The 25,133-nt window shown below is 44.9% G+C and overlaps 1 protein-coding gene across 1 annotated transcript in view; it reads right to left on the reverse strand.

The window, feature by feature from the left end:
- The window catches only part of LOC146658477 (low-density lipoprotein receptor class A domain-containing protein 4-like), a 295,140-nt gene that overhangs the window by 133,190 nt on the left and 136,817 nt on the right, over positions 1–25,133 (reverse strand). Inside the window, exon 3 of the mRNA XM_085422095.1 lies at positions 4,060–4,200. Coding sequence (XP_085278221.1) covers positions 4,060–4,200 — 141 coding nt within the window. The remainder of the gene's footprint in view (positions 1–4,059; positions 4,201–25,133) is intronic.

The raw sequence follows: 25,133 nt of genomic DNA on the forward strand, positions 1-25,133 counted from the left end.
AGGTGCTTCTTAGATATTTACATTTTACAGATGCCTGCAGGTTACATGAACAGCAGTCTTACATAAAATATTCCCACATTTCGTGCCTGGATTGATGTTGGAGTGCTGTCAGAGTATTCCACAATCTCCATCAATGCTCACGTAGTCTGAGACAGATGACTGACATGATGTGCATACACATCAGGCACCTCGGTTTTTGCCTTTAATCTTCCAGTAATTCATATTTCTAATGCACTTGGAAGTTACATTATAACAAAATCCTACGGTTATCATGTTAACAAGAATCCTATATGCATATATGAGGTGTGATTAAACATTTCTGATAGTGGAGCAGTAGAAATCTAAAGCCATGCCTGATTTAAAGTTGGCCCATGATCAAGATTGTTCATTGTAACATTGTTACGTTTCCGTCTACTTGGTCTCTTCCAGGGTGTCAAAAGGGCGTCAAGGTGCCACTAAGTTGGCCACTAAGGTGGACTAAGTTGCAGGAAGCCAAATGTTGTAAGTGGTCCATGTGGTGAGTAAAACCTGTTATTGCGTAGCCAAAATACCTCTTGCATGGACTACAGTCCAGATAGCTTCTCTTTCAAAGGTAGAGTAGAACTCGATATTGTCTCACATTGTAGAATGAAGTTGCGGTACACAACCCAGCGAACAGCAAGAACTAATGACGAGCATGTCTCTCACCTGACGCACTGCATTTGGGCTTAGAAACTGTGGACTGAACTGAAAACTACTCGGTAATGATAATCCTTCACATGCATGAAGCTGATCAATCCAAACAGTGAGAACCGGACCTACATTGGCCAAATTTGAATCAGTAATTAGTCTAATGTGAATTTAACTATAATTCAACTATTATAGCTAAGAGGTAAAGAGAGGTAGCAGTATGAAGCAAAGCCTAGACACTAATTCAGGCAGGGAACTCAAGATACAGTGTGTCATACACACCAACATGCCTCACATTCCTCACATCATATACCCTAACACACCCTCCAAATTTAGTTGTGGCGATAAGCTGAATAACTTGCTCTCACTTCCTTTAAACTACTGTTTCAACCCCTCCACCATCCCAGCATACTCTTTAGTCATCACGCTCTAATTTCTGTATGGAACACTATTTTGAGAAGTGAGCTCAGAGCCTAGCAACCCTTACGTATACTCTACTGCTGTAATAATAATAATCATTTCTTACACGAGCTGTCTGACTGTTGCTTTGTTATTTTGTCAGTGTAGTTTGCTCTCTTGTATAACTAGCATAGAGACAGAAGTCTTCAATGACTATGACTTTATTAACACTAGCTAAAACAGGGGTGGGCAATCTCAGTTCATGAGGGCCGGTGTCCCTGCAGGTTTTAGATGTGTCCTCGAACCAACACAGCTGATTTAAATGGCTAAATTAGCTCCTCAACATGTCCTGAAGTTCTCCAGAGGCCTGGTAACAAACTAATCATGTGATTCAGGTGTGTTGACCCAAGGAGAGATCTAAAGCCTGCAGGGACACCGGCCCTTGTGGACTGAGATTGCCCACCCCTGAGCTAACATCAGTCACTATAAGCTACTGGCCACACTGAGCCCGTACCAACAAAATGCCTTAGTATTTTGAACGCACTAAACTGAGCTTTGAGGTCCCTTTGAAAGAATGACATTATTTTTAAAGGCTACACTGTCTCACTTTAAAAGGAACTTTTTTCAATGAAAAAACATTGTAGACGATGCTAACTGTCCTTCTGTTGACTTTACTCCTCTTCACAGTAGCTTTAGCAGCCTGTACAGGAGATGCACGAGCATAATTAAAAACATTATTAACAAATGCATTAAATCTAGGGAAGCAAGCTCTGGGGCATTATAAGACACACTTTAATGAATCAAATTGGCTGCCACAAAAGCACAGGTACTAAGCAAACTTTGGATGCTCTTTAATGCCATTTTTATTAGATCTGATTTAAATGTAAATTACCTATGTCTAACACAACACTTGGTTTCTTGTTTCTCACTGTTGTGCTAAACTGCAGCTGGCAGCAGATGTGAGGAACCTAGAGAGGAGAGGAGAGCAGAGGAGGTGCAGGGAGTGAGATGCAGGCATCAGGCTGCAGTGTGTCTAGACAGTATTCATGATCCATCTGTCTGCCACCGCCACGACAACAGCCAGCGGCTGCAACAAGATGGCAAACTCCATTAACACAGAAACGTTTTCTATGTCCCTCTCCCTTCCTCCTTTCCTCCTCTTAATCCCCCTCTCTTTCCATCCATGGCTGTGTCTCTGTCTGGTCTTCCATCTCACTTCAAGCCCCTCTTTGTCTCTTGTCTCCCCCTGAGACTGCTTGCACTCTTTTTCTTATTTTTTTGTAATCGTCCTATTCCGTTTTTCTCCTTTCTCTCACCTTCTTTTCCCTGCAACCATCTCTCTGCCCTTCTTGTGTCTCTATGGCATCAACAGAAAATGTGCACCAGCTCAGAAAATTACACTCATTGAGCAGCTTTCCCGTAATGCAAGCTGCAGACTCTTACATTAACATCCGCTCTAGATAGCTAAATATTTTAAGCACCCAGCTCAGGAGGATTCTATCCATTGGAAATTATCCCCCCACCCCCACCCATTTAAATCACCCTAAAATTTAAATAAATATAAAAAATGTTCATTTGCTGTGCCTTGTAGAGCTGCAGAAATTTAGATAGACAGCAGCAGAAAAAAAAGTGAGATAGATTCAAAAAACAACAAGGTTGGAGGGGTTGGAGAGGTGAAACACATTTGAGGGAGGAAGGTAGAGGGCGGGGGAGTGAATGAGGGTGGGTGAGATGAGAGAAAGAGATGGAGAGGAAGGTAAGAAACCTGCCAGACGCGCGCGCGCGCGCACACACACACACACACACACACACACACACACACACACACACACACACACACACACACACACACACACACACACACACACACACACTCTCTCTCTCTCTCTCTCTCTCTCTCTCTCACATGGAGCCAAGGATGAAAGTGCTGCTGTAAAAAGTTTTCCCTCTCCTCCTAAAAGTTGTTGAAAGAGAGCGCCGCAGCACATCAAAGTGGCCTGGCAGACAGCCATTGAAGCCCAGTGGTGTCCTTCACCCTCTCTCTCTCTCTCTGTCTGTCTCTCTCTCCCTCTCTCTGCACCTCTCTTTCCATCTCCCCCTCTCAACATCTCTCTCTCTCTCACTCCCCTTCTGTGTTTTCATTGATTGTGACGAGTCAAGGGAACACTCTCATCTTGTTCCCTGGACAGTGGTGCTCAGCAGGAGCTAGAAGCAGGTGGCTGGTGCTGGCGGTAGGGATGAGAGGGTGCGGTATATAGATTTGGTATAATGCCTGTACACTTTGTTCCCTTATACTGATAAGCAAGGATGACGTCACAAAACAATACAACATGCAACTGAAATCAAGTTCTCAAGCAGTGACAGTTACCCTGCCATTAATTTCATGTGCTTTCAGCCCTCAACACAATTTCCAGATGATTAGTTTTGCATTTGAGTAAACTCACGTTTCTCTGAAATTAGACTAAGTATACTAGGAAGCAGGTCTCAGGTCAGTTTGTGTCAGCTTGGGCATTGCACACATAGAGCTCAGGGGTCATTTCGTCATTTGTCACAGAGTCTTAACCCATCTCGGTTTGCTATTGACCGAACACATGCTATTGCACCGGACAGGTAGTTTAGTCCACAGAAGAAACTAATATACCGCTCCAGATAAGTAGCAAAGGAAACATGGGTTTTCAGGTTATACGGCTTCATTAGGATTACACTGAAGTGATGGATCAATGTAAAACAACAACATGCCAAAAGTACTTTGATGAATGATAAAAGTAAGTGTGAAGTTAACTATTGCACCATTTAAAAACTTTGAATGTGAAGTCAGAAGTCAGAAAGTTTGCAACACCCATGAGAAAAGCTCAAAACCCCAAACCCTTGTCCCCGGTGGGGCAAAATCAGAAGTGAGGCAAAGCAGAGAGAGGATGCGTTGGTGTGGTTTGATGGGTTGAGGTAGACAGATAGAGACACAGATGTGTAACAGCATCCTGCAACACTCACAGTTGAAGATGCCCGGCGGAGGGTGTTGGGTGACCACAGGGCAGTTCTCCTCATCGCTGTTGTCCCCACAGTTATTCAGCTGGTTGCAGATCAGCGAGCCCAGACGCAAGCAATTCCCATTGGTGCAGTGGAATTTGCACTCTGTACGGTGAGGGAATAAAAGACATGTTACATTTCTTAGCAAGAATAACAAACATTTAGTTGTCTGAAGCTGTACATTGAAATGAGGCAAAGCCTGATGTTAATACCACATTTTGTTTCCTATCAGAACAAAATGTTCTATTCATTCAAGATCCCAGAGTCATAATCATCTTTTAAAGAATTAGTCTGCTTCTTCTCTGCTCTGGAAAGATCTATAATTAAAAAAAAAAAACATTTAGAAACAATCACAATCAAACCATAGTGGAAAATTAAAATATATATATAAAAATGCCTTTTGGTAAAAATACATGTTACAAAAGAGGGAAAGAGAGAGAAAAACACAAGTTGAAAAAAAAAAAGTCCGCCCACACACATACACCAGTGTCACTGCAGTAGTAGTGCATTCAGGCGAGCTCTAAAATGTGTAAAAGCATTGATAAACCGCACAGACAACAAAATGTTCAAATGCTGGACTGTTATGTGAAATCCTCCCCGTTATCTACGCTTCAGAATGTGCAAGGTCGCGTGGAATGAGGTTTTTTTTTTTACCTGTAAGCTCAAATACAAAGCAGAGTTAATGTGCTGAGTTCACACAGAAACAAGGTCAGACAAAAAAGTGGTCTCCCGTTCAAAACAACAAATAAATAAACAGCTCTTTCAAACGGCCCTTTGATGTGCCGCAGCCCTGAACCGTAATGTGGTCCCGTCACGGCTATTACCAAAATGCTTCTCTCCCTCTAAATATTAATACGCCTGATTAGCGCTATCTGGTTTGAAAAAAACATAAAAACCCTCCAAACTGTAAATGGGAAAGTATATATATATGTGTGTGTGTGTGTGTGTGTGTGTAATCATGTAGAGCTTTAATCGTAACAAATAAGAATAATAACAACAAAGTGTTTGATGCACCACAAAGCAAGGCCATGTTAGTGTGGCTCAGAGTGTTATTTGTGTGTTTTTAGTGAAGCCGATACGTGAGAGCTGCACTCACACCGAGTTCGCCAGAACTTCACCGACTGCAAGAACAGCGAGACATGAATGACAGTGTTGATGTGCACTCGTACAGACTGTGATGGTTTTTCCTGTGACACATTATGATTGATATGTTTTTCGATTATACGTGGAGGAAAAATGCATTTATGCTGAATGGAAACGAGTATTTTAAAAAATCAAGAAAAAAAATATAGTAAAAATTTCCTTAAATTGTCGCTAGTTTTTACTCTAAGGAAGAAAAAACTCTATGCACTCTATGCCAGCACTGTGACAACAGCTCTTAGTGTAGATGCAGTCTTTTCTTTTTAGTTCCTTGCACTATGGGTTATCAACATCTGGTGCGTAGACTACCCACAATCCATCATGACCACCACCTGTAAAAGTGATGCTTTAAATAGAAGATCCCAGTTTTTGGGATGGTAACAAAAAAAGTCATGTGTTACAGATTACTCGTTTCTTCTCCTAAAAGTAATGCAGTTCATTACTTAACACTACTTGTTACATGCAGTTACATGTTAATGTGCTTCAATCCGTAAAATGATCTGAAATAGCTTGTCACATAACTATCAGGCTAACCTCAGGTTACAAATGCCTAACCAACAACAATGAAGAATCCCTATCGTAATGACAACACACACACACACACACACACACACACACACACACACACACACACACACACACACACACACACACACACACACACACACACACAATATTTCTTTTAGTTTTAATGTATGAACACAAAACTGACAACACAACACCTGAAAACTAGCCAAAAGAGACTTGAAATCGCCATAATGAGTCAACCGTAGAAACACAAACAGGTAGAAACAGAGGCTACAAGCTTGACTGCTTATCACTGCTTTTGTTAACTGCTGAAGTTCAGGCTCTGGCAGCTGAACTGGGGTCTGCATACACTCAGCTTTAGCATTACGCTGGGTTCTTGGCTAGCTTTGTGTTAACATGCCATCTGTGCAGATGCTTGCCGACAGCACAAGGTGCACCATCAATATAATACAGTTGTTTCTGTCTTAAACCCAGCTTGCACTTTGCCCTCACACACATGTCCATACTCTCACTCCTCAAACGCTGTAGAATGCTCCACCATTTCCTTCATCCAGGCACACTTACTGAAATCTGGTGTTTGTAACACAAATAACAACATAATTGCAGCTGTTATGTATTAACTTACTTAAGTTACTGCATGACAGAAAAATGTAATGCGGTTAAAGTAATTAATTACTGCGTAACTATTTGTTGAGGAATTTCTGTTTCACATCTTTGAGGTTCAGGCTGGACTCTGAATGTAAGCAGTAGATTTGCACCAGACTACAGACTTGTGATTTTTGTCAGTTTATCACAGTAAATATTTATTTTTATTATCACAAACAGATTGGATGTAATCACCAAATCAACCCCATTCACTCACAAACTGATAGCAGACCAGGGGCAGACTGACTCATCTTATTGCAGATTTATCATTGTTCTGATGCGCCAAAGTCACTTTGAAGAGTGGAATAGGCTACCAAATGTTTGAGGGCCTTGTCCAAGCAACCACTTCAAAAGACTCATCAGTAAGTTGTTATAATTTTGGTCACGCGGGATTCTCTGGGCACTTTTTTCCGTGGTGTGACATATATAACGCCAACAAGGCGGGTCTTCACTATGTTATGAATCATCAATCCACAAAGTTTTACTTACTTACTAATTAGCACCTGTTCTGATCATCAAGAAAGCAAAGTTAGAAAGTAGAAAACCTTTTTGGCTTATGCACTAGGCAAGCAATTCTCTGAGTGCTCTATCCAGTCCTCTTGGTTATGCTGTTATTAGCTGATACAGCCTGGAGCTGCTAGCCTGCAGCAAAGACGAGGGGCTGCAGAGATCACTTTCTCTGTCTCCACACCTCAAGATTTTATTTTCTCTGACCCACCTGTTTTTTATTCAAGTGACATCACATTTATCAGACTTCACACTACAGGCATCAAAGGCTGCATAAAACTTAAATCACATATGCAGTTGTATTCCCCAGTACTGGTAAGCAGACTTTGGTGGTGTAAAATTTGTGGAGCTCGCCTTGTTCTTCAAGACACGACCTCCTTTTGGGAACTGTACCTTATAAAGGAAAGAAGACATTTGTTTCCAGTACAGGTTGGCTGTTTGAAGTCTAATAAATGTCCTTAAGGTATGCTACTGGCAGTGTGAAGTTAAATAAAAGAAACCCCTCTCTACTTGATACTAATAAAACACCAGAATCTCTGTGTCACCGGTCAAGTTACATTGCAAGTGCTAGTAGGCACTAGGCTTCTGACAAATTGGAACAGTTTTTGGATTAAAAAATGTAACATCTCTGAACTACAAAGAGAGATATGCAAAATGCTTCGGGCAATATCTTGTGCTTTTACACATGATATAGAGTTTTTAATTCTTGCATCTTTTCACAAGGTCAACTACAAAAGCAGATTCTTCTTTTTTGTTTTCCCCACAAAAAAACATTAATGATAAAAACAAAACTAAAATTGAATGATGATGACCAATTCACCCCAAAAGGTAAAACCAAGGGCAAAATTTAGTTTCTTTTAAGCGTTTTCAAGAAAAGGTACCACAATAAAACCATAACTACTCAAGTCAATCACTTGCCATGTGGCTAACTATAAAATGAAACTCAAGGATAAGCTCAGCAGGGCACAGCTGATGTCCTTCACAGACTTAATTGTAGATACTGAACAATTAATCACTTTATGGTAGTAAAACTGAAGAGTGCAACGCAAGCCATAAACTCTGAACATTCAAAATAAAAGCTGCACCTTTTGAAATGGGTTCATTTCAGCAGTAATAAAGAAGTTTTACTTTGAAAGGTAACTTTCTCTATTTCTAGTTTGCATCTAGTTACATCAACTTTTTTCAATGGCTAATTAAAATTTGCAGACAAGAGAGCATCTTCCACACAAACTACATGCAACTGTGACAACCTGATAGCGACAAAATGGGGCCAGTACAGTCTTTGAAACTGGTTTTACCCAGTGACAGCCAGCCTGCACTTACCAACAGGTTGAAGAATACAAATGTTTCCCTAGCGAATGTAGATTGCCGGGGGCAGGGTGCTGGCTGGTCTTTAGGCCTGTGTAACTAAGGCCTAAGTTGCTTTAACTTGTCTACAGTCGCTGTAAATATACAAGCTGCTTTACAACACACCTCCAACCCAGCTGTTACTTTCAAGCTGGAATCAGTGTTAAATTGTTGTTGATGCCTGTTCTGCTTTATGCCGTTAGAGCCTTGTCTGCCTTGGGATTTTCATGCACATGGGAGTGCCAAGAGCTCCTAGAATAGAGCCATGCAATCAGTCTTATCACCGTCATGGTCCATGGTCCGTGATGGATATAGTTGCAACAAGTAAATACCTACGTAAGAGTAAAGACCAGGCTGCTAGCAGAAATTCTGAAATATCTTCTACAGAGACGTTTGGAAGTTATTGAAATTCTTCTTTTAGTTTTCTGCAGAAAAACACTTGTAAGTGTTTTTATCCCTTTTCTTATTCAACATCATCCAGAAAGTCAACAATTGACACTGTTTCCTCTTCTGTATAAAGACCAGAACCCAGTTTGTGGATTATTCAAAGTAACTGCATCATCATTTCAGGGAGAGACACTATGTGAATTTTTCACATTTCATTTTTCTACATTAGACAGAGCAAGTGCACACTAGTCAGACTGAGCACCGTTTAATAATTAAGTGTGTGAACTGTGCCTGAATTACCAATTATACTGTAGCCTGAACAGCAACCCATTAGCTGTACCGTGTATTTACTCTAATACTTGATCATTCACCGGGGCTCCTGAATATCGAGTGAACAAACACAGCTCATTTTGAAGTAAAGATGCACAGTTTCACTGGTAAAAATGGTCTCTGGTTCACCACAGCCAACATCATTATTACTGTAATTAAAACTCACACAAACTTTAGCAAATAGTAATTGAGATGTGGAGGCGTGTTCACCTGCATGTCATCTCCATGGATATGTTTTTGAACTCAGACAGACAAAAGTTGTTTTTCCTCAGATGGATAATTTAGAGAGAAATTTCAAAAAATGTTCCTGCTTGCAACAAACATCACTTATGAAACACAAAACCTGTGACACGTACTGTGAACATGTTAGTGAACACTAACATGTAATGTGAACCACAGACAGAGCTGGGCAAAGTGAGCAGGTCTAGAGTGGTTTGGTTTGCTTTTATTTCATTAAAACTTTGCCTGGGAATACTCTCCACTAAAGCGCGCAATCAGCTGACAGGAATAATTACACTTCCATGTTGGAGGACTCGTAGGAGACTAAATTAAATAACTGAAGGCAACATTTCGTGCTTATATTCTGTATATTCCCAAATCAAAGGTGCTTGATGGAGTTTTTGTTTTGTTTTTTTAAAACAAAGAAACACAATTTTACATTCAGCCTGGTGTTGCCCAAAAGGATTGTGGGTATTCTCGTGATCTTAATGTATTGAATGAACTGCCATCTTATGAAACTAGCTGAATTCTTGAAGAATTTAACCCCTACTGTTAACGTAGCGTTCACAGATGCAGACTTGTGACGAATGAAAAGACAAACCTTAACCCTTGACCCTTACAGTGACAGGATCTGGTGGCTCTGTTATATCGGGGGACATTTAGCTGACATGGTTTTAATTTGTTTGTTCGGTTAGATTCAAGGCCCATCGCAAACGATTAAAAAACAGGGTTTGCAGTTGTCATATTTATTCTATGATGAAACATTTTCTATCTGTATTGAAGTGGAGTCTAACTGGACAGCCTTTCAATGAAACCATTCATCCAAAGGCTGTTCAAAGGGGTTATTCGGAGTCACTATATCTCAACCCAAGCAAACACCTTCGAAAGATTTTGGGTCAAAGTAGTCAATATAGTACTTTTATATTCTACGCACAAGAACATCTTAAGCTGCCACTGGTCAGTGTCATGTGCATGTTATAGAAAAAGTAACATAACGGGAAAGAAAGCTGAACAAGTCGTGTTAGTCTGTTTATATGGTGTCGGGTCAATCATCGGTTAAATGGCTGTCTTCTGTCCCGATGGGTCAGCCTACTTTTATGCCAATATTGTAGCGTTTAAACACAGGACATGATGGCCAGAGTCAAACCAGATTAAGAAGGACCTCTCATAACTCACACATACATGTTATGAAGCTCATGTATCTTCCAAACAATGATTATCCTTTATTGTGCATCATTCCTCACTCTTCCCCTCTCATGCAGTCTTTTTACCTTGAACTATCAAATATCTTCATATACAGATATGACACTGATTAGGTCAGACATACTGTGAAAACGGGGCGCTGAGGTGGGTTGCAAATGTAACAACTATGGCCCTATACTGGACATCTAATTGGATATGAAGAAGGGTTTCAGCTGATATAAGTTGTCACAGAGATCAGCGGATATATCAGCAGGACAAGTGAGTTTGACTTATTAGGCCTTAATCTTACACGCTTACAGACCAGTCAGTGACCTCTGGTTGTTAGGGGGAAATGCCTAACCAGCTGGTGAGTGGTTGCTGGCGGATGGGACCTTAGTCTGCCTGAAATAATGGTTAATTTTTGGTGATTCCTGTCTTCAAGAAAGAAACACTATATTTTTGTCTGTCATTAACTAAAACTAACCCTTGTATCGTGTGATAAGTGTGTGTGTGGGTGTCCTGCTGTAATTTTGTAAAGTCTGGACGTGAATAATAATAAGTTGTTGGTCGTGAAGGAGTGTGAATGTGCACTTGTGTTCATGACTCCAAGTGTGGATAGTTGGGTTGGAGCATTGTCTCTCAGTGTTTTTGCTCAGTTACAGTTTTCCTCAGTTGTCCTGTCTTACTTGATGCACTGCTAGGACACTCCAACATGTCATATGCATGTGATCATGTGAGCATAAACTGATATGAACTGAAGATAATGACTTATTTGCACATAGCCAAACCCCAGGTCCTGTTATAAAAACATAAAAACTGTGTCCAACACAGTAATAGCACAGATGTCACAGGGACCCATCAGAACCAGACTGAACAAGAAACGAGACAGTTATGATCCATCTGTGTGACTCCCTTAACACGTTAATTAAGGTAATCAGAATCAACATGCTTAGTTCTGCGTTTTACTTTGAAAACACAAATGGAAACAAGAACAGAAAAGTTGCACATGTTCAGTCTCGCAAATGGTCCTGCTTGATTTGTGGACGGTACGTGAGGCGGATAAAATTGGACTTATTTACACGACTCCTGCTGAAATGTTCAGCTAAATGATGCCTTCGCCATAGTAACAAATCAGCTTTGACTCCTGCGTGCCAAACTCATTACTTAATGCGATTACGCAGGTCTAATCGACGGCTCTAATCAAGTCTCAGCCAGATTCTCCACACTTCTGGTTTGGATTCTTCCTTTTTTCTGTGAGACTATTTGTCCTTGGTGTGGTAATAAATGGAAGATGGAAGGTTGAAAAAAAAAAGAGAAAACCTTCAGAGGAAAAGTAGAAGGAAGCATTTTAATCAAATTCATTACAGTGGTTGGGGAGGTGGGGAGCTGCTGTGTTTTGCTGCGGTTAATCAACACACGCGAACGCAGGCGCCCAGGCTTGTACGTGCACGTACAGAACGGTTCCGAGCAAACACCTTGCAGGCCCGCTTCTGGTGCGAGTTCTTCCGATTTGCCCGGCTGGCAGTGAGCGACCTAATGACACTGCACATTTTATCCTCTTCCTCCCATAACAAGAACAGCTTGTTCTGCTCTTGTCTAGACGCTGGCAGAGGGAGGAGGGGCAGGAACACAGATCCGATTCAAAGAACAGACCAGCATGACCGTTCTTTGGAAAGAGCCCTGTCCCCTCCTTCTGAGTGGCAATTAGTGAAGCCTCGGTGACTTGCCCAGCCTCTCCTCTCCTCGCTCTGTCTTTCATTTTGTCTCAACTATTACCCTGATCGTCCGTCTAGCCCCACTCTTTTTCAGTCTCGTCTCCTCTTCCGTCTATCCTCGGCTCTCCAGCTCTATTACTCCCTATTACTCTCTCATCTTGTCTTCCTTCCTCACTTTGTCCATCTTCTCACTTTGTGGTTTTGCTTTTACTTCTCCCATCTACCAGCCAGCATCTTTCTCCTCCACTGCTCTTCTCTTTCTTGCTCTCAAGCAACACTCAAAAGTGTCACGTGAATTTGAAGAAAAGGCTTTACTGAAATACTGAAGTGAGACAACAATTAACCCCTCCCCAGACACACACACACAAGTTAATTAGCGTGATATGAATATGTTCGACACAGAGGTTCAAGTTCTGTCAAGATCTGATCAGCATATGCGTTTACCTGAAGAATAAAGGGAAAAAAATGAGCAGGAGGCAAACAAAAGCACTCGCGAGGGCTCGGTTAAACAAGAAGACCGTCTACTATATGATAGTGTAAGTGAAAGTATACGAGAGGTCACGGTCGAGAGGAGCGCTGTTTGTTCGAAAAACACGCTTACATTACAGGTGATGCTATTTCTTCATGACAATATAAAACCTTGACAATTTCGAAACTGCGCAGGCAATTCTGGAAATCTTTTGAAACGCATCTTTTCTGTTTAAGCTTTTTTATTTTGCTCATTATATTTGGCATAATAACTCTCAAAGAGCACTTGTGCATCTTTAGAGCGCTTTTTAGACAGCGATACAGATCAAAAGGCTGCACAACAAGCAACAAGGTGTACTTTATTACAAAAAATACTCTTTTGAGCAATAAAAACAGTGAATTTTGTAAACTCTGTAATAAAACAGTGCAGCAAAAAGATGCTTTCAGTGTTCACTTCATTAACTTACCGTCGTCTGCCTGTGCTTTCTTCAGCTCTAACGGTCTGTGTTTTCAGCTAAATGTCAAGGGAATTTAAAGTGAAATGAGAACACACAGCCACCTGCTGCTACGACAAACTATTGTTTAACCTCTTGAACCCCATTATAATCTTAAACCTCTGTGCTACGCAGCCAGACTTTGTTCAAACAAGAAAACACATCACCTCAGTAGATTAGATTAGACAATAATACTAGGGCTGAACGATTATGGAAAATAATCTAATTGCGATTTTTTGCCCCAATATTGCGATTGCGATGCGATATGCGATTATTTTTTAAGGTATTTGTCTTCTGTATTATTAAACAAAGACAAGCAATACATCATATAGTATGGCCAATACTATATTACATTAATTTTAAACTGTTCTTTCCTGGAAGACAGACCTCTGTTATGATGACATGAGGTGATGCATGAATTGATGACTGACATTTTTATTTAACTTCTTCAATCACAACAGTATATTTGAACATACACAATAGTTTATTTTTAGCTTACAAACATCTGAGCATAAAGTGCTGACAAGGAACCCTGGTGTAAACATTAAAATGAAAGTCAGTACAATGTGCAGATTGCAGAAATATACATAAAAAAAATCTGTGGCTTTACCACACTCAGTTTTTCGACATCTGTGAACTACTAGACAGTCATTCAATTAAAAAATAATATTAAATAAATAAAACTAATAAATAAAAAATACACACATCTTACTGATCTCTGCAGTCAGTAACATTACACATAAAGTGCAAACATAATAGCAATTGTATAAACACACACACAAACACGCCTTTAAAGTTTAAAGGCGTGAAATTGGACGGTCTAGCCTTCTGATTAGCGTCACCGCTGTCTCGGTGGAGTTTAATAAACTCGGCCGTCTGCTTCTTGCTATCTAAAATATAACCAGACACTGGTGTAAATTCTCGACTGTCTCATACTTCTGTTTAATAAGTTTTCTGTTTGACGTTTAGTCAGCTGTGTGAAAACCAAGGAGGAACCCACCCAGGGGATTAATAAAGTTTTATTTTATCTAATCTAATAACTTTAATCTCAGCCAAACCGATTTACTCACGAACAAACAAAACACTGAAAAAAGCCCAACAATAACATTTTTAGGTTGTCTAAGTGACTTATATATTACGTTTAACCCGAGCAGCGAAACTCCGCGGTGATCTGAAAATGATGTGCCGGGAGTTGTGCCGTTCTCGGCCGCATCAGTAACCCTCGAGCTCCCGGCTAGCTGTCGAGCTGGTGGGTAGCAGACGCCTCTGAAAACGTCGAAGCACTTTTGCAAATATGGGATATCTTGATAAACCGAGCAGATATTTGATGTTTACACAACTACTTTCTCGCCTGAAAATATGTTAAAAGTTTATTTTGTGACCCAGAAAGATTAGTATGAGTAATTTTAAAACTTAGTAGCGGCCGCCATTGCTGGAAACTGGAGTTTGGCTGGGCCGCACTATGAATTCTGGGATATGGTAGTAATTTGGACAGCCTTCGGCGCGTCGCTGTGACGTAATCGGTCTACAAATGCGGCCTCAGGAGGATGCAGCCCATGAATTTGGACATGTCCAGAGTATAATCGCAGCCTTTGCGGTTAGAAAATTGCACTTGATCATGTCGCGATATTATCGCAAATGCGATATATCGTTCAGCCCTAAATAATACGTGATTAAAGTGCAGAATTTCAGCTTTAAGTCATGGAGTTTTATAAAAAGTCTGCATGGTTCAGAAACTGTTTAAGAGCACATTAAGACCCCTTTTATGCATAGACCCCCAGTTGACTGAAGTTTTGCAGTAACTGATTAGGCTTTTTTATACACAGTCCCCAATTTCAGATACTTACAAGTAATAATAAAAAAAAACGAACATGTATGGGGATCGTTTTTAAAACTAGAATAAAAATATCGTGGAGTTGGTGACTGCCTGAAGTCTAGAACCCATGGGCATCGCCGCATGCTGTGCTTCCTCCCTTTACTGCAGCTACCTCCAGTTGCTCCTTTTTGCACTTCTAGGCTGAGATCAGCTGGACTGACTTGGCCACTAAAGAATATCACATTTCTTGCCTTGAGGAGCTCTTTGTTGCTTTTACCATTATCTTTGGGTCATTATCCATTTGCACTGTGAAGAACTGTGTGATTAGTTTTGCAGTGTTTTCCTGACTCTGAGCAGAGACCACAGCTTTGCACACTTTACAAATGATCCTGACTATCCGCAGTCATGTCATCAATAAACACCAGTGGCCTCATTCCACTGGCAGCCAAACATGTCCATGTCATAGAACTGCCTCAACTATGTTTGACAGATGATGTGGTATGCTTCAGGTACTGAAACGTTTCTTTCTCTCCCATATTTTACTTTTCTCATTATTCTGGTATAATTTAATCGTGGTTTTTCAAACCTGTGCAGTTCTTTTAAATGTTTTCTGTTTAATCTTGTTCAAACCAGTGGTTTGCTCCTTGTTGTAAACTCTCTATATTTCCATTTATAAAAGCATCTGGTGGTTGTAGAGTACCTAGAGAGCCTCAGTTTCGTGTCCTGGTATTGCTCATCTTGGCTTCCCCAACAATCTTGGGAACAACCCATGCGCTGGTCGGAAAACAGTAGATTCCTCAGGGAAACCTTCAGCTTCACCAGCCGACCGCTTTGTTTGCCCCGGCGACAATGATGCTTTCACCTGGAAGGCAGCGTGGGAACCCAGTACAGGTAACCCAGGATTTCCAGTAGAACTGGGAGCAAGGGTTGCTGCCTATCAGCGCCAAATGACACAATATTTTGTACCAGAGGTTGGAGGTCCAGTAGTGTCTGGTGATCACACCTCAGCCTTGTTTTGTGAACGACATGGGTCAGAAATAATATAAACACACACAAAGTTGGGAGTGACAGATGAGCAGCCACACACACCGGCGCCATCTTGAAAATTTGCTAAATCAGCTACATTACAAACAAACTTCACAACTAAAAAGAGTAAAAATGTCTCCTTTTAATAACCCAAGGTCTGGAATCTACTCCAGCTGTCATTGTGCTAGGGTTAGTGAGCACTAACTGGTACTACAGTACCAGTCTATCACAGGGCCAACGCAAACATTCACACTCCAACTATAGATAATTTAAAGACATAGAGACTGTGGGAAGAAGCCAAGAGCAACTCTGCACCTTCTTCTTATGAGTAAATCGGGGGAAAAAGCTAGGTTTGACCTAGACACCTCCTAAATTTAAAGCTTTGCTGCCTCGATGGTTATGTACCAATTAAGCACCATTGTGTCTTCCACACGTCACATTAACGAAAAACTGCTCAGTAAGTAATCAGAAATTTGGCTGAATTCAAGTTCTTTTCATAATACAAAAAAACCCCATTTATTCACATTTCATTTGTCAACCAAATTCAAATGTAAAGGAGTCGCATTCAAACAGCCCATTCTTAGTATTACTGTCCACTCAAAGCGCTTTGAGCAGGGAAGGGAACATCTTTTTAAAGTCACCTTTTCAACAATCTGAAAAGGTAACTTCTCACCGTTCTCAGACATAAAAGACATCTTTCTCTAGATGACTTTTGATGTCAAGGAACGGCAAATTTTTACCTTTCACTTTTCACCCAAATCTCAATGCTGCTAAAAGTTGCATTTTCAAAGTCTTTTCAAAGAGTTTCTTTGGATGGGTTGTAACGCTATTTTCATGGCTGTAATAGGGTTATGTGTTCCAAAACAGACCTAAACCTCGGTCTAAAGTTGATCCAAATCAGACAAAGTAAAGTTACGTTTTAGTTTTCAGTGACAATTCTTAGAGCAAATACAATAAAGTTCATATCATTGGATGTCAATGCTGGGTCAGTATCTTTTAAAAATCACTTTCAGGAGGTCTTGAATTTGATTTGGCAGCCCTGAAAAATGAAATTGACTGTTCTCTCCTCGAGGTTGCTTTATTCAATTAAATAAAATTTTATTTAAACAGCGCCAAATCACAACAACGGTCGCCTCAAGGTGGTTTATATTTTAAGGTAGACCCTAGAATAATGCATACAGAGAAAAACCCCAAAATCATATGGCCCCCTATGAGCAAGCACTTTGGCGACAGTGGGAAGGAAAAACTCCCTTTTAACAGGAGATTATTAATTCTATGCTATGAAGTAGATTCTCCAGGAATTATATGCATTCAAGTTACCCCTTGAGGAACTGTAATGACATGGATGATTAGAGGTAAAAAGCAAATGTTAGCTTACTAGTGCTAATAGTTCACCCACAATAAACAAACAGGCTAAAAAGGAGGATGACCTGTAATGCCACTTTCATTGCAGGTGTTTCTGTGGTTCCAGCAATTATTAAAAATCTCAGCTGGCCTACATCGAGGGTTGACAAATAAGAAGATACCAGTCCTCGATGGAAAAATACAGTAAAGGTCATAGCCCTTCCCCGCTCACAGAACACTACAATTTTCTCCACTTTTCGGCACTGAAATGAGTCTACAAATAATAGAAGAAAAAAGATCAGAATCTCACTTCAGCTGGGTGTTGAAAGTTGGCAAGCCTGGATGTCACACAGTTAACATGAAAGCATCCTTTGTTCTTGGCCGCGTGGCTCTCTGTTCTCTCAGAGGTTAGCACTGTCAAGACTGCTGTGTTCAGTGCTTCAGCTCTATGTGGCTCAGTTCACAGTTCAAAGCTGTACTCAGAGTGCAATATTCAGGTGTATTAACCATAAATCATCTCATTCATTGATAATGAACAGCTTATCATTTCCTCTCCATTAAGTAAACAGAGGAATTATAAAAACAAATCAAATATTCTGTTCATAAATAGTGAAAATTAATCAGCTAGTAACTTTAGTCATCTGTTGGAAAACAGATAATGCAATCATAAAGACACTGAAATTTTAAAATAAAAACTAACAAACGGCAATGAGAATATAGGTTTCGATCATGCATTTAAGATAGATTTTAAAATTCTATTATTTGGTCACTGTCTGTAGTAAATATAAATAATAAATGGTATATAAAAATAAATAAAGTCAATAATTTATTTCTAATTATATAATTAATTATATTATTTTATTATTTATTTATCTGCACATTAATAATCAGTTTGTCTTTATATTTATAAAGACTTATTTATCACTGTTTCTGTGACATTTGCAGCCTTTATACTTTTCCATGATTTATATGAAACGATTTCAAGGCTGGCTGTAACTAAGCCCAGAGGCAACAAAAGTAAGGGTCCAGACTGAGGTTTGTTTTTTTCTGTCCCTGGATGGGACGTCAGTGAAAAATACAGAAGGTCATGGGCTTGCTTCGCTCACAGAAAGCTACAATTTTCTCGACACTTCAGCACTGAGATTGTCATGACCCTGTGCCTTCTCGGCTGACTCTGTATGGCTACAAGTGTTTTTGTTGTGCTGCATCTCTCTCTCTCCCCTGCACTGCGCTCTACCGGGGCGGAGTCATGACGGCTCCAGCCCCTGGCTCGGACACCTGCAAGCAATCATCTCACTCACTTCTTAAGGCGGCTGCTGAGAGTGCTTCCTCGCTGGATTATTGTGTAACACTCGTCAGTGTCATCACCTATCTGAGCCGTTTTTCGAGTTTCTGTCGTGCCACTACTTACCTGCCTTTCCTCTCTGTGCCAGGATTCTCGCCAGCCTGAGGACCGCCGTTGGTGAGCTAAAGCCGGAGTCCGAGCTACCTGAGCTTCAGTGGATTTTGTACATAGCCCTCTTCTTCCCGTGCCTGTGCCCCCTCACCTGTATATATTCGCACCTGGTGTCTGTGTGTGTAAATAAATCATGAACTTAAGTGACGGTCTGCCTCCGAGTCCCTCCTGAGCCTGACAGAATAATCCAGCCACCGCTATGGACTCAGCAGGCCCAGCCTCGGCAGCGACAGCCCCTATGTCTCTGGAGGAGCTTCTGCACCGACACGAACAAATGCTGGTGAAGCTCAGCGGAGACGTGGCGTCTCTAACGCAGGCCTTCGCCCAACGGATTCCGCTGGCCGAGGACCAGCCTCCCGCGGCCCCTCCCCAGGTAACGCACGCTGTGCATTCTTTTCTCGTCGTCTCTCACCCGCAGAACAGAACTACGGCATCAGTGATCGGGAGCTGCTAGCGGTCAAACTGGCCCTGGAGGAGTGGAGGCACTGGCTTGAGGGCGCGGAACACCCATTCATCGTGTGGACCGACCATAAGAACCTTGAGTACATCCGGTCCGCCAAACGCCTAAATTCACGACAAGCCAGGTGGGCCCTCTTCTTCACAAGATTCAATTTCACCATCACTTACAGACCAGGGTCGCGCAACGTGAAGCCCGATGCACTCTCCCGTCAGTTTTCCAGTACGGAAGGAGACTCCGATCCAGAACCGATTCTTCCAGCTACCTGTGTTATTGGAGCTGTCACATGGGAGATCGAAGCTCTCGTGCGCGAGGCCCAGGATACTGACCCCGACCCGGGGACGGGCCCCCCTGGTCAGTTGTTTGTCCCTGCTGCTGTCCGACCTCAGGTACTCCACTGGGGCCACACTGCCCGGTTCACCTGTCATCCAGGAGCCCGCCGCACCATCACCTTCCTCCAGCGGTTTTTCTGGTGGCCCACCTTGGACAAGGACGCCAGGGAGTACGTTATGGCGTGCACCACGTGTGCCCGGAACAAACGTCCCAACCGACCACCCGCCGGGCTTCTTCAACCACTCCCCACGCCAGGACGGCCATGGTCTCACATAGCGCTGGACTTCGTTACGGGGCTCCCACAGTCATCCGGTAACACCACCATCCTCACTATTGTTGAACGTTTTTCTAAGTCTGCTCATTTCATCGCCCTCCCCAAGCTCCCTACAGCCCTGGAGACCGCCCAGCTGCTCACCACCCACGTCTTCCGGCTTCATGGCATTCCGATGGACATCGTTTCCGACCGGGGACCCCAATTTACCTCTCGGGTTTGGAAGGAGTTCTGCATGCAGATCGGCGCCGCGGTCAGTCTCTCTTCGGGCTTCCACCCTCAGAGCAATGGACAGGCCGAGCGTACCAACCAAGAGCTCGAAGCGGCACTCCGCTGTGTCGTCTCTCTCAACCAGGCCACTTGGAGTGAGCAGCTCCCCTGGATTGAGTACGCCCACAACTGCCTGACCTCTTCAGCCACTGGACTGTCGCCGTTCGAAGCCTCATTGGGCTACCAACCACCCCTGTTCCCGGCCGTGGAGGGTGAGCATGCCGTCCCATCGGTACAACATCATTTCCGCAGGTGCCGCCGGGCCTGGCGGTCCACCCGAGCCGCTCTGCTGCGGACGGCGGAGCGCAATAAAGAGATCGCTGACCGCCACCGGATCCCTGCGCCTGCCTATACAGTTGGGCAACAGGTATGGCTCTCCTCACGCTTTGTTCCCCTTCGTGCAGAGTCGAAGAAACTTTCCCCGGCTTTCATCGGTCCGTTCGAGATTGAGGCCCTGGTCAATCCGGTATCCGTCCGTCTGAAGCTGCCTCGCAATATGCGTATCCATAATGTTTTCCATGTCTCCCAGGTCAAGCCCGTGCTCTCCAGCCCGTTGTGCCCGCCTTCCGGGCCCCCTCCGCCCGCCCGGCTCGTGGATGGGCAGGAAGTGTTTAACATCACCCGCATTATGGACTCTCGGCGGCGGGGGCGGGGCGTCCAGTACCTGGTGGACTGGGAGGGCTACGGGCCAGAGGAACGTTCCTGGGTGCCCCGGTCAGCGGTTCTGGCTCCTGGTCTGCTCCGCGAGTTTCACCGGCGGCATCCGGGTAAGCCGGGTGGGTCGCCGAGGGGCTCCCGTTGAGGGGGGGGGGTACTGTCATGACCCTGTGCCTTCTCGGCTGACTCTGTATGGCTACAAGTGTTTTTGTTGTGCTGCATCTCTCTCTCTCCCCTGCACTGCGCTCTACCGGGGCGGAGTCATGACGGCTCCAGCCCCTGGCTCGGACACCTGCAAGCAATCATCTCACTCACTTCTTAAGGCGGCTGCTGAGAGTGCTTCCTCGCTGGATTATTGTGTAACACTCGTCAGTGTCATCACCTATCTGAGCCGTTTTTCGAGTTTCTGTCGTGCCACTACTTACCTGCCTTTCCTCTCTGTGCCAGGATTCTCGCCAGCCTGAGGACCGCCGTTGGTGAGCTAAAGCCGGAGTCCGAGCTACCTGAGCTTCAGTGGATTTTGTACATAGCCCTCTTCTTCCCGTGCCTGTGCCCCCTCACCTGTATATATTCGCACCTGGTGTCTGTGTGTGTAAATAAATCATGAACTTAAGTGACGGTCTGCCTCCGAGTCCCTCCTGAGCCTGACAGAATAATCCAGCCACCGCTATGGACTCAGCAGGCCCAGCCTCGGCAGCGACAGCCCCTATGTCTCTGGAGGAGCTTCTGCACCGACACGAACAAATGCTGGTGAAGCTCAGCGGAGACGTGGCGTCTCTAACGCAGGCCTTCGCCCAACGGATTCCGCTGGCCGAGGACCAGCCTCCCGCGGCCCCTCCCCAGGTAACGCACGCTCCTGCCGTCACTACAACAGCCACAGCTACCCAGGCTGCTAGCGCGGTAGCGTCAGTAGCCTCCGCGGTTTCGCTGGATAAGCTTTTGCCTTCACCTGAGGCTTTTTCTGGGGAGATGGGAAAATGTGCGGGATTTTTGTTGCAGTGTTCTATGCACTTTCAATTACTGCCCCATGTGTTTGTTTCTGACGGGGTTAAGATCGCTTACGTCACCCAGCTACTACGTGATCGAGCCCTGGCCTGGGCCCAGGCCCAGCTGCAGGCTTGCCCCGGAATGTCTTATGACGACTTCCTGTCGCGCTTCAAGTCGGTGTTTGATAAAGGCTCTAGTACGGAGGCAGCTGGCTATCGTTTGATTAATCTGAAGCAAGGTAGGCGAAGCATGGCTGACTTTTCTGTTGATTTCTGGACTCTAGCTGCACAGACCAAATGGGGACCTGAGGCCCTGAAGACCACTCTGTTAAATAATATCCGCGAAGAGCTCAAGGATGAGATAATGATGCGTGAGCTTCCTGCTTCTCTAAATGCTTTGATGTCCCTGTGTATTCAGGTGGATGATCGCCTGCGGGCGCGCCAGAGCTCACGAAGACAGCAGTTTCGCGAGCCCCTGGCTTTTCGGGAGCCCCAACCCGACGCACGGGAGGCTAGAGCTTTTGGAACTGAGGAGGAGGTACCCATGCAGCTGGGACGTTCTCGACTCACCCCTGCGGAGCGACAACGCCGGTTTTCCGCGGGTGAGTGTCTGTATTGCGGTCGCAAGGGGCATTACATCTCTGCCTGCCCGGCGCTGGCAAAAGGAGGCGCCCGCCAGTAATTGAGAGGGTACTGGTGGGCGACCTGTCCAGCAACAAGCCTCTTCCCCGTCTCTTGCTGCCTGCTAAACTCACCCTCCGGTCGTTGTCCCATTCCCTCTCTGTGTTAATTGACTCTGGTGCAGAACAGAATTTCATTGATGCGTCGCTAGTCTCCAAGCTCAGCATTGGCAAACGACCACTGCCTCATCCTCTCCGCGTGTCCGCCCTGTCTGGTCACCGGTTGCCTGACATAACGCACGTCACCCTACCTGTCACACTCACTCTCTCCGGTAACCACGTTGAGAACGTTTGTTTCTGTGTGTTTAAGGCTCCAGTAACCCCGCTTGTACTAGGTTATCCATGGCTTTCACAACACAACCCACACATCGACTGGAAGAAGGAGCAAGTTATGGGGTGGGGTGTGGGCTGCCACATGACCTGCCTTCGGGCCGCCACGCCATCTGCTCCCTCTCCCCCCCCCGGGAAGCCTTCAAAGTCACCAGAGCTGTCTTCGGTTCCTTCCGTCTATCATGACCTCGCAGCAGTTTTTAGTAAGGATGAGGCGGGCTCGCTTCCACCACACCGGCCCTATGACTGTGCCATTGATCTTCTCCCTGGGGCGCCTCTCCCCTCTGGCCGCCTCTACAGCCTCACACAGCCCGAAAGGGAAACCATGGAGAGATACGTCAACGACTCTCTGGCTGCTGGGTTAATTCGCCCGTCATCCTCCCCCGTGGGGGCAGGTTTCTTCTTTGTTGCAAAGAAAGACAAGACGCTCCGGCCATGTATTGATTACCGCGGCCTCAACAAGATCACAGTAAAGAACAAGTACCCTCTTCCCCTCCTTAATTCTGCTTTCGAACTACTCCAGGGGGCCACGGTGTTCAGCAAACTGGACCTGCGAAACGCTTACCACCTGGTGAGGATCCGGGAGGGAGATGAGTGGAAGACCGCTTTCAACACTCATATCGGACACTATGAGTATCTCGTCATGCCCTTTGGCTTAACCAATGCGCCCGCGGTCTTCCAGGCCCTTGTTAACGATGTTCTGAGGGATTTTATTAATCGATGTGCTTTTGTGTACCTTGATGATATTCTCATTTTCTCTAAGTCCCAGGCGGAGCACGAGAGTCACGTGAGGCAGGTCCTGCAGCGCCTCCTGGAGAACCGGTTGTTCGTGAAAGCGGAGAAATGTGAATTTCACGTTGACACGGTGGCCTTCCTTGGCTATATCATCTCTCAGGGGGATCTCAAACCTGACCCCGAGAAGGTCCGGGCCGTGGTGGACTGGCCTCAACCGCCGAACCGCCAGCAACTCCGACGGTTCCTAGGATTCGCCAACTTCCACCGACGCTTCATAAAGGACTACAGTAAGATCGCCTCACCTCTCACTGCGCTTACCTCTCCCAAAGTTCCTTTTCAGTGGGACCTCTCTGCTCAGGAGGCCTTTTCCCTACTAAAGGAGAAGTTCACTACCGCCCCCATCCTCCGTCAGCCCAACCTCAGGCAACCGTTCGTGGTGGAGGTGGATGCTTCGGACTCTGGAGTGGGAGCAGTTCTGTCTCAACGATTTGAAGGTACGCTCCATCCCTGTGCATTCTTTTCTCGTCGTCTCTCACCCGCAGAACAGAACTACGGCATCAGTGATCGGGAGCTGCTAGCGGTCAAACTGGCCCTGGAGGAGTGGAGGCACTGGCTTGAGGGCGCGGAACACCCATTCATCGTGTGGACCGACCATAAGAACCTTGAGTACATCCGGTCCGCCAAACGCCTAAATTCACGACAAGCCAGGTGGGCCCTCTTCTTCACAAGATTCAATTTCACCATCACTTACAGACCAGGGTCGCGCAACGTGAAGCCCGATGCACTCTCCCGTCAGTTTTCCAGTACGGAAGGAGACTCCGATCCAGAACCGATTCTTCCAGCTACCTGTGTTATTGGAGCTGTCACATGGGAGATCGAAGCTCTCGTGCACGAGGCCCAGGATACTGACCCCGACCCGGGGACGGGCCCCCCTGGTCAGTTGTTTGTCCCTGCTGCTGTCCGACCTCAGGTACTCCACTGGGGCCACACTGCCCGGTTCACCTGTCATCCAGGAGCCCGCCGCACCATCACCTTCCTCCAGCGGTTTTTCTGGTGGCCCACCTTGGACAAGGACGCCAGGGAGTACGTTATGGCGTGCACCACGTGTGCCCGGAACAAACGTCCCAACCGACCACCCGCCGGGCTTCTTCAACCACTCCCCACGCCAGGACGGCCATGGTCTCACATAGCGCTGGACTTCGTTACGGGGCTCCCACAGTCATCCGGTAACACCACCATCCTCACTATTGTTGAACGTTTTTCTAAGTCTGCTCATTTCATCGCCCTCCCCAAGCTCCCTACAGCCCTGGAGACCGCCCGGGCTTCCACCCTCAGAGCAATGGACAGGCCGAGCGTACCAACCAAGAGCTCGAAGCGGCACTCCGCTGTGTCGTCTCTCTCAACCAGGCCACTTGGAGTGAGCAGCTCCCCTGGATTGAGTACGCCCACAACTGCCTGACCTCTTCAGCCACTGGACTGTCGCCGTTCGAAGCCTCATTGGGCTACCAACCACCCCTGTTCCCGGCCGTGGAGGGTGAGCATGCCGTCCCATCGGTACAACATCATTTCCGCAGGTGCCGCCGGGCCTGGCGGTCCACCCGAGCCGCTCTGCTGCGGACGGCGGAGCGCAATAAAGAGATCGCTGACCGCCACCGGATCCCTGCGCCTGCCTATACAGTTGGGCAACAGGTATGGCTCTCCTCACGCTTTGTTCC

Source organism: Rhamphochromis longiceps, linkage group LG11 (assembly GCF_057381845.1).
Source record: "Rhamphochromis longiceps isolate RC_006_pf linkage group LG11, R_longiceps_female_GT1.1, whole genome shotgun sequence".
Classification (NCBI taxonomy): domain Eukaryota; kingdom Metazoa; phylum Chordata; class Actinopteri; order Cichliformes; family Cichlidae; genus Rhamphochromis; species Rhamphochromis longiceps.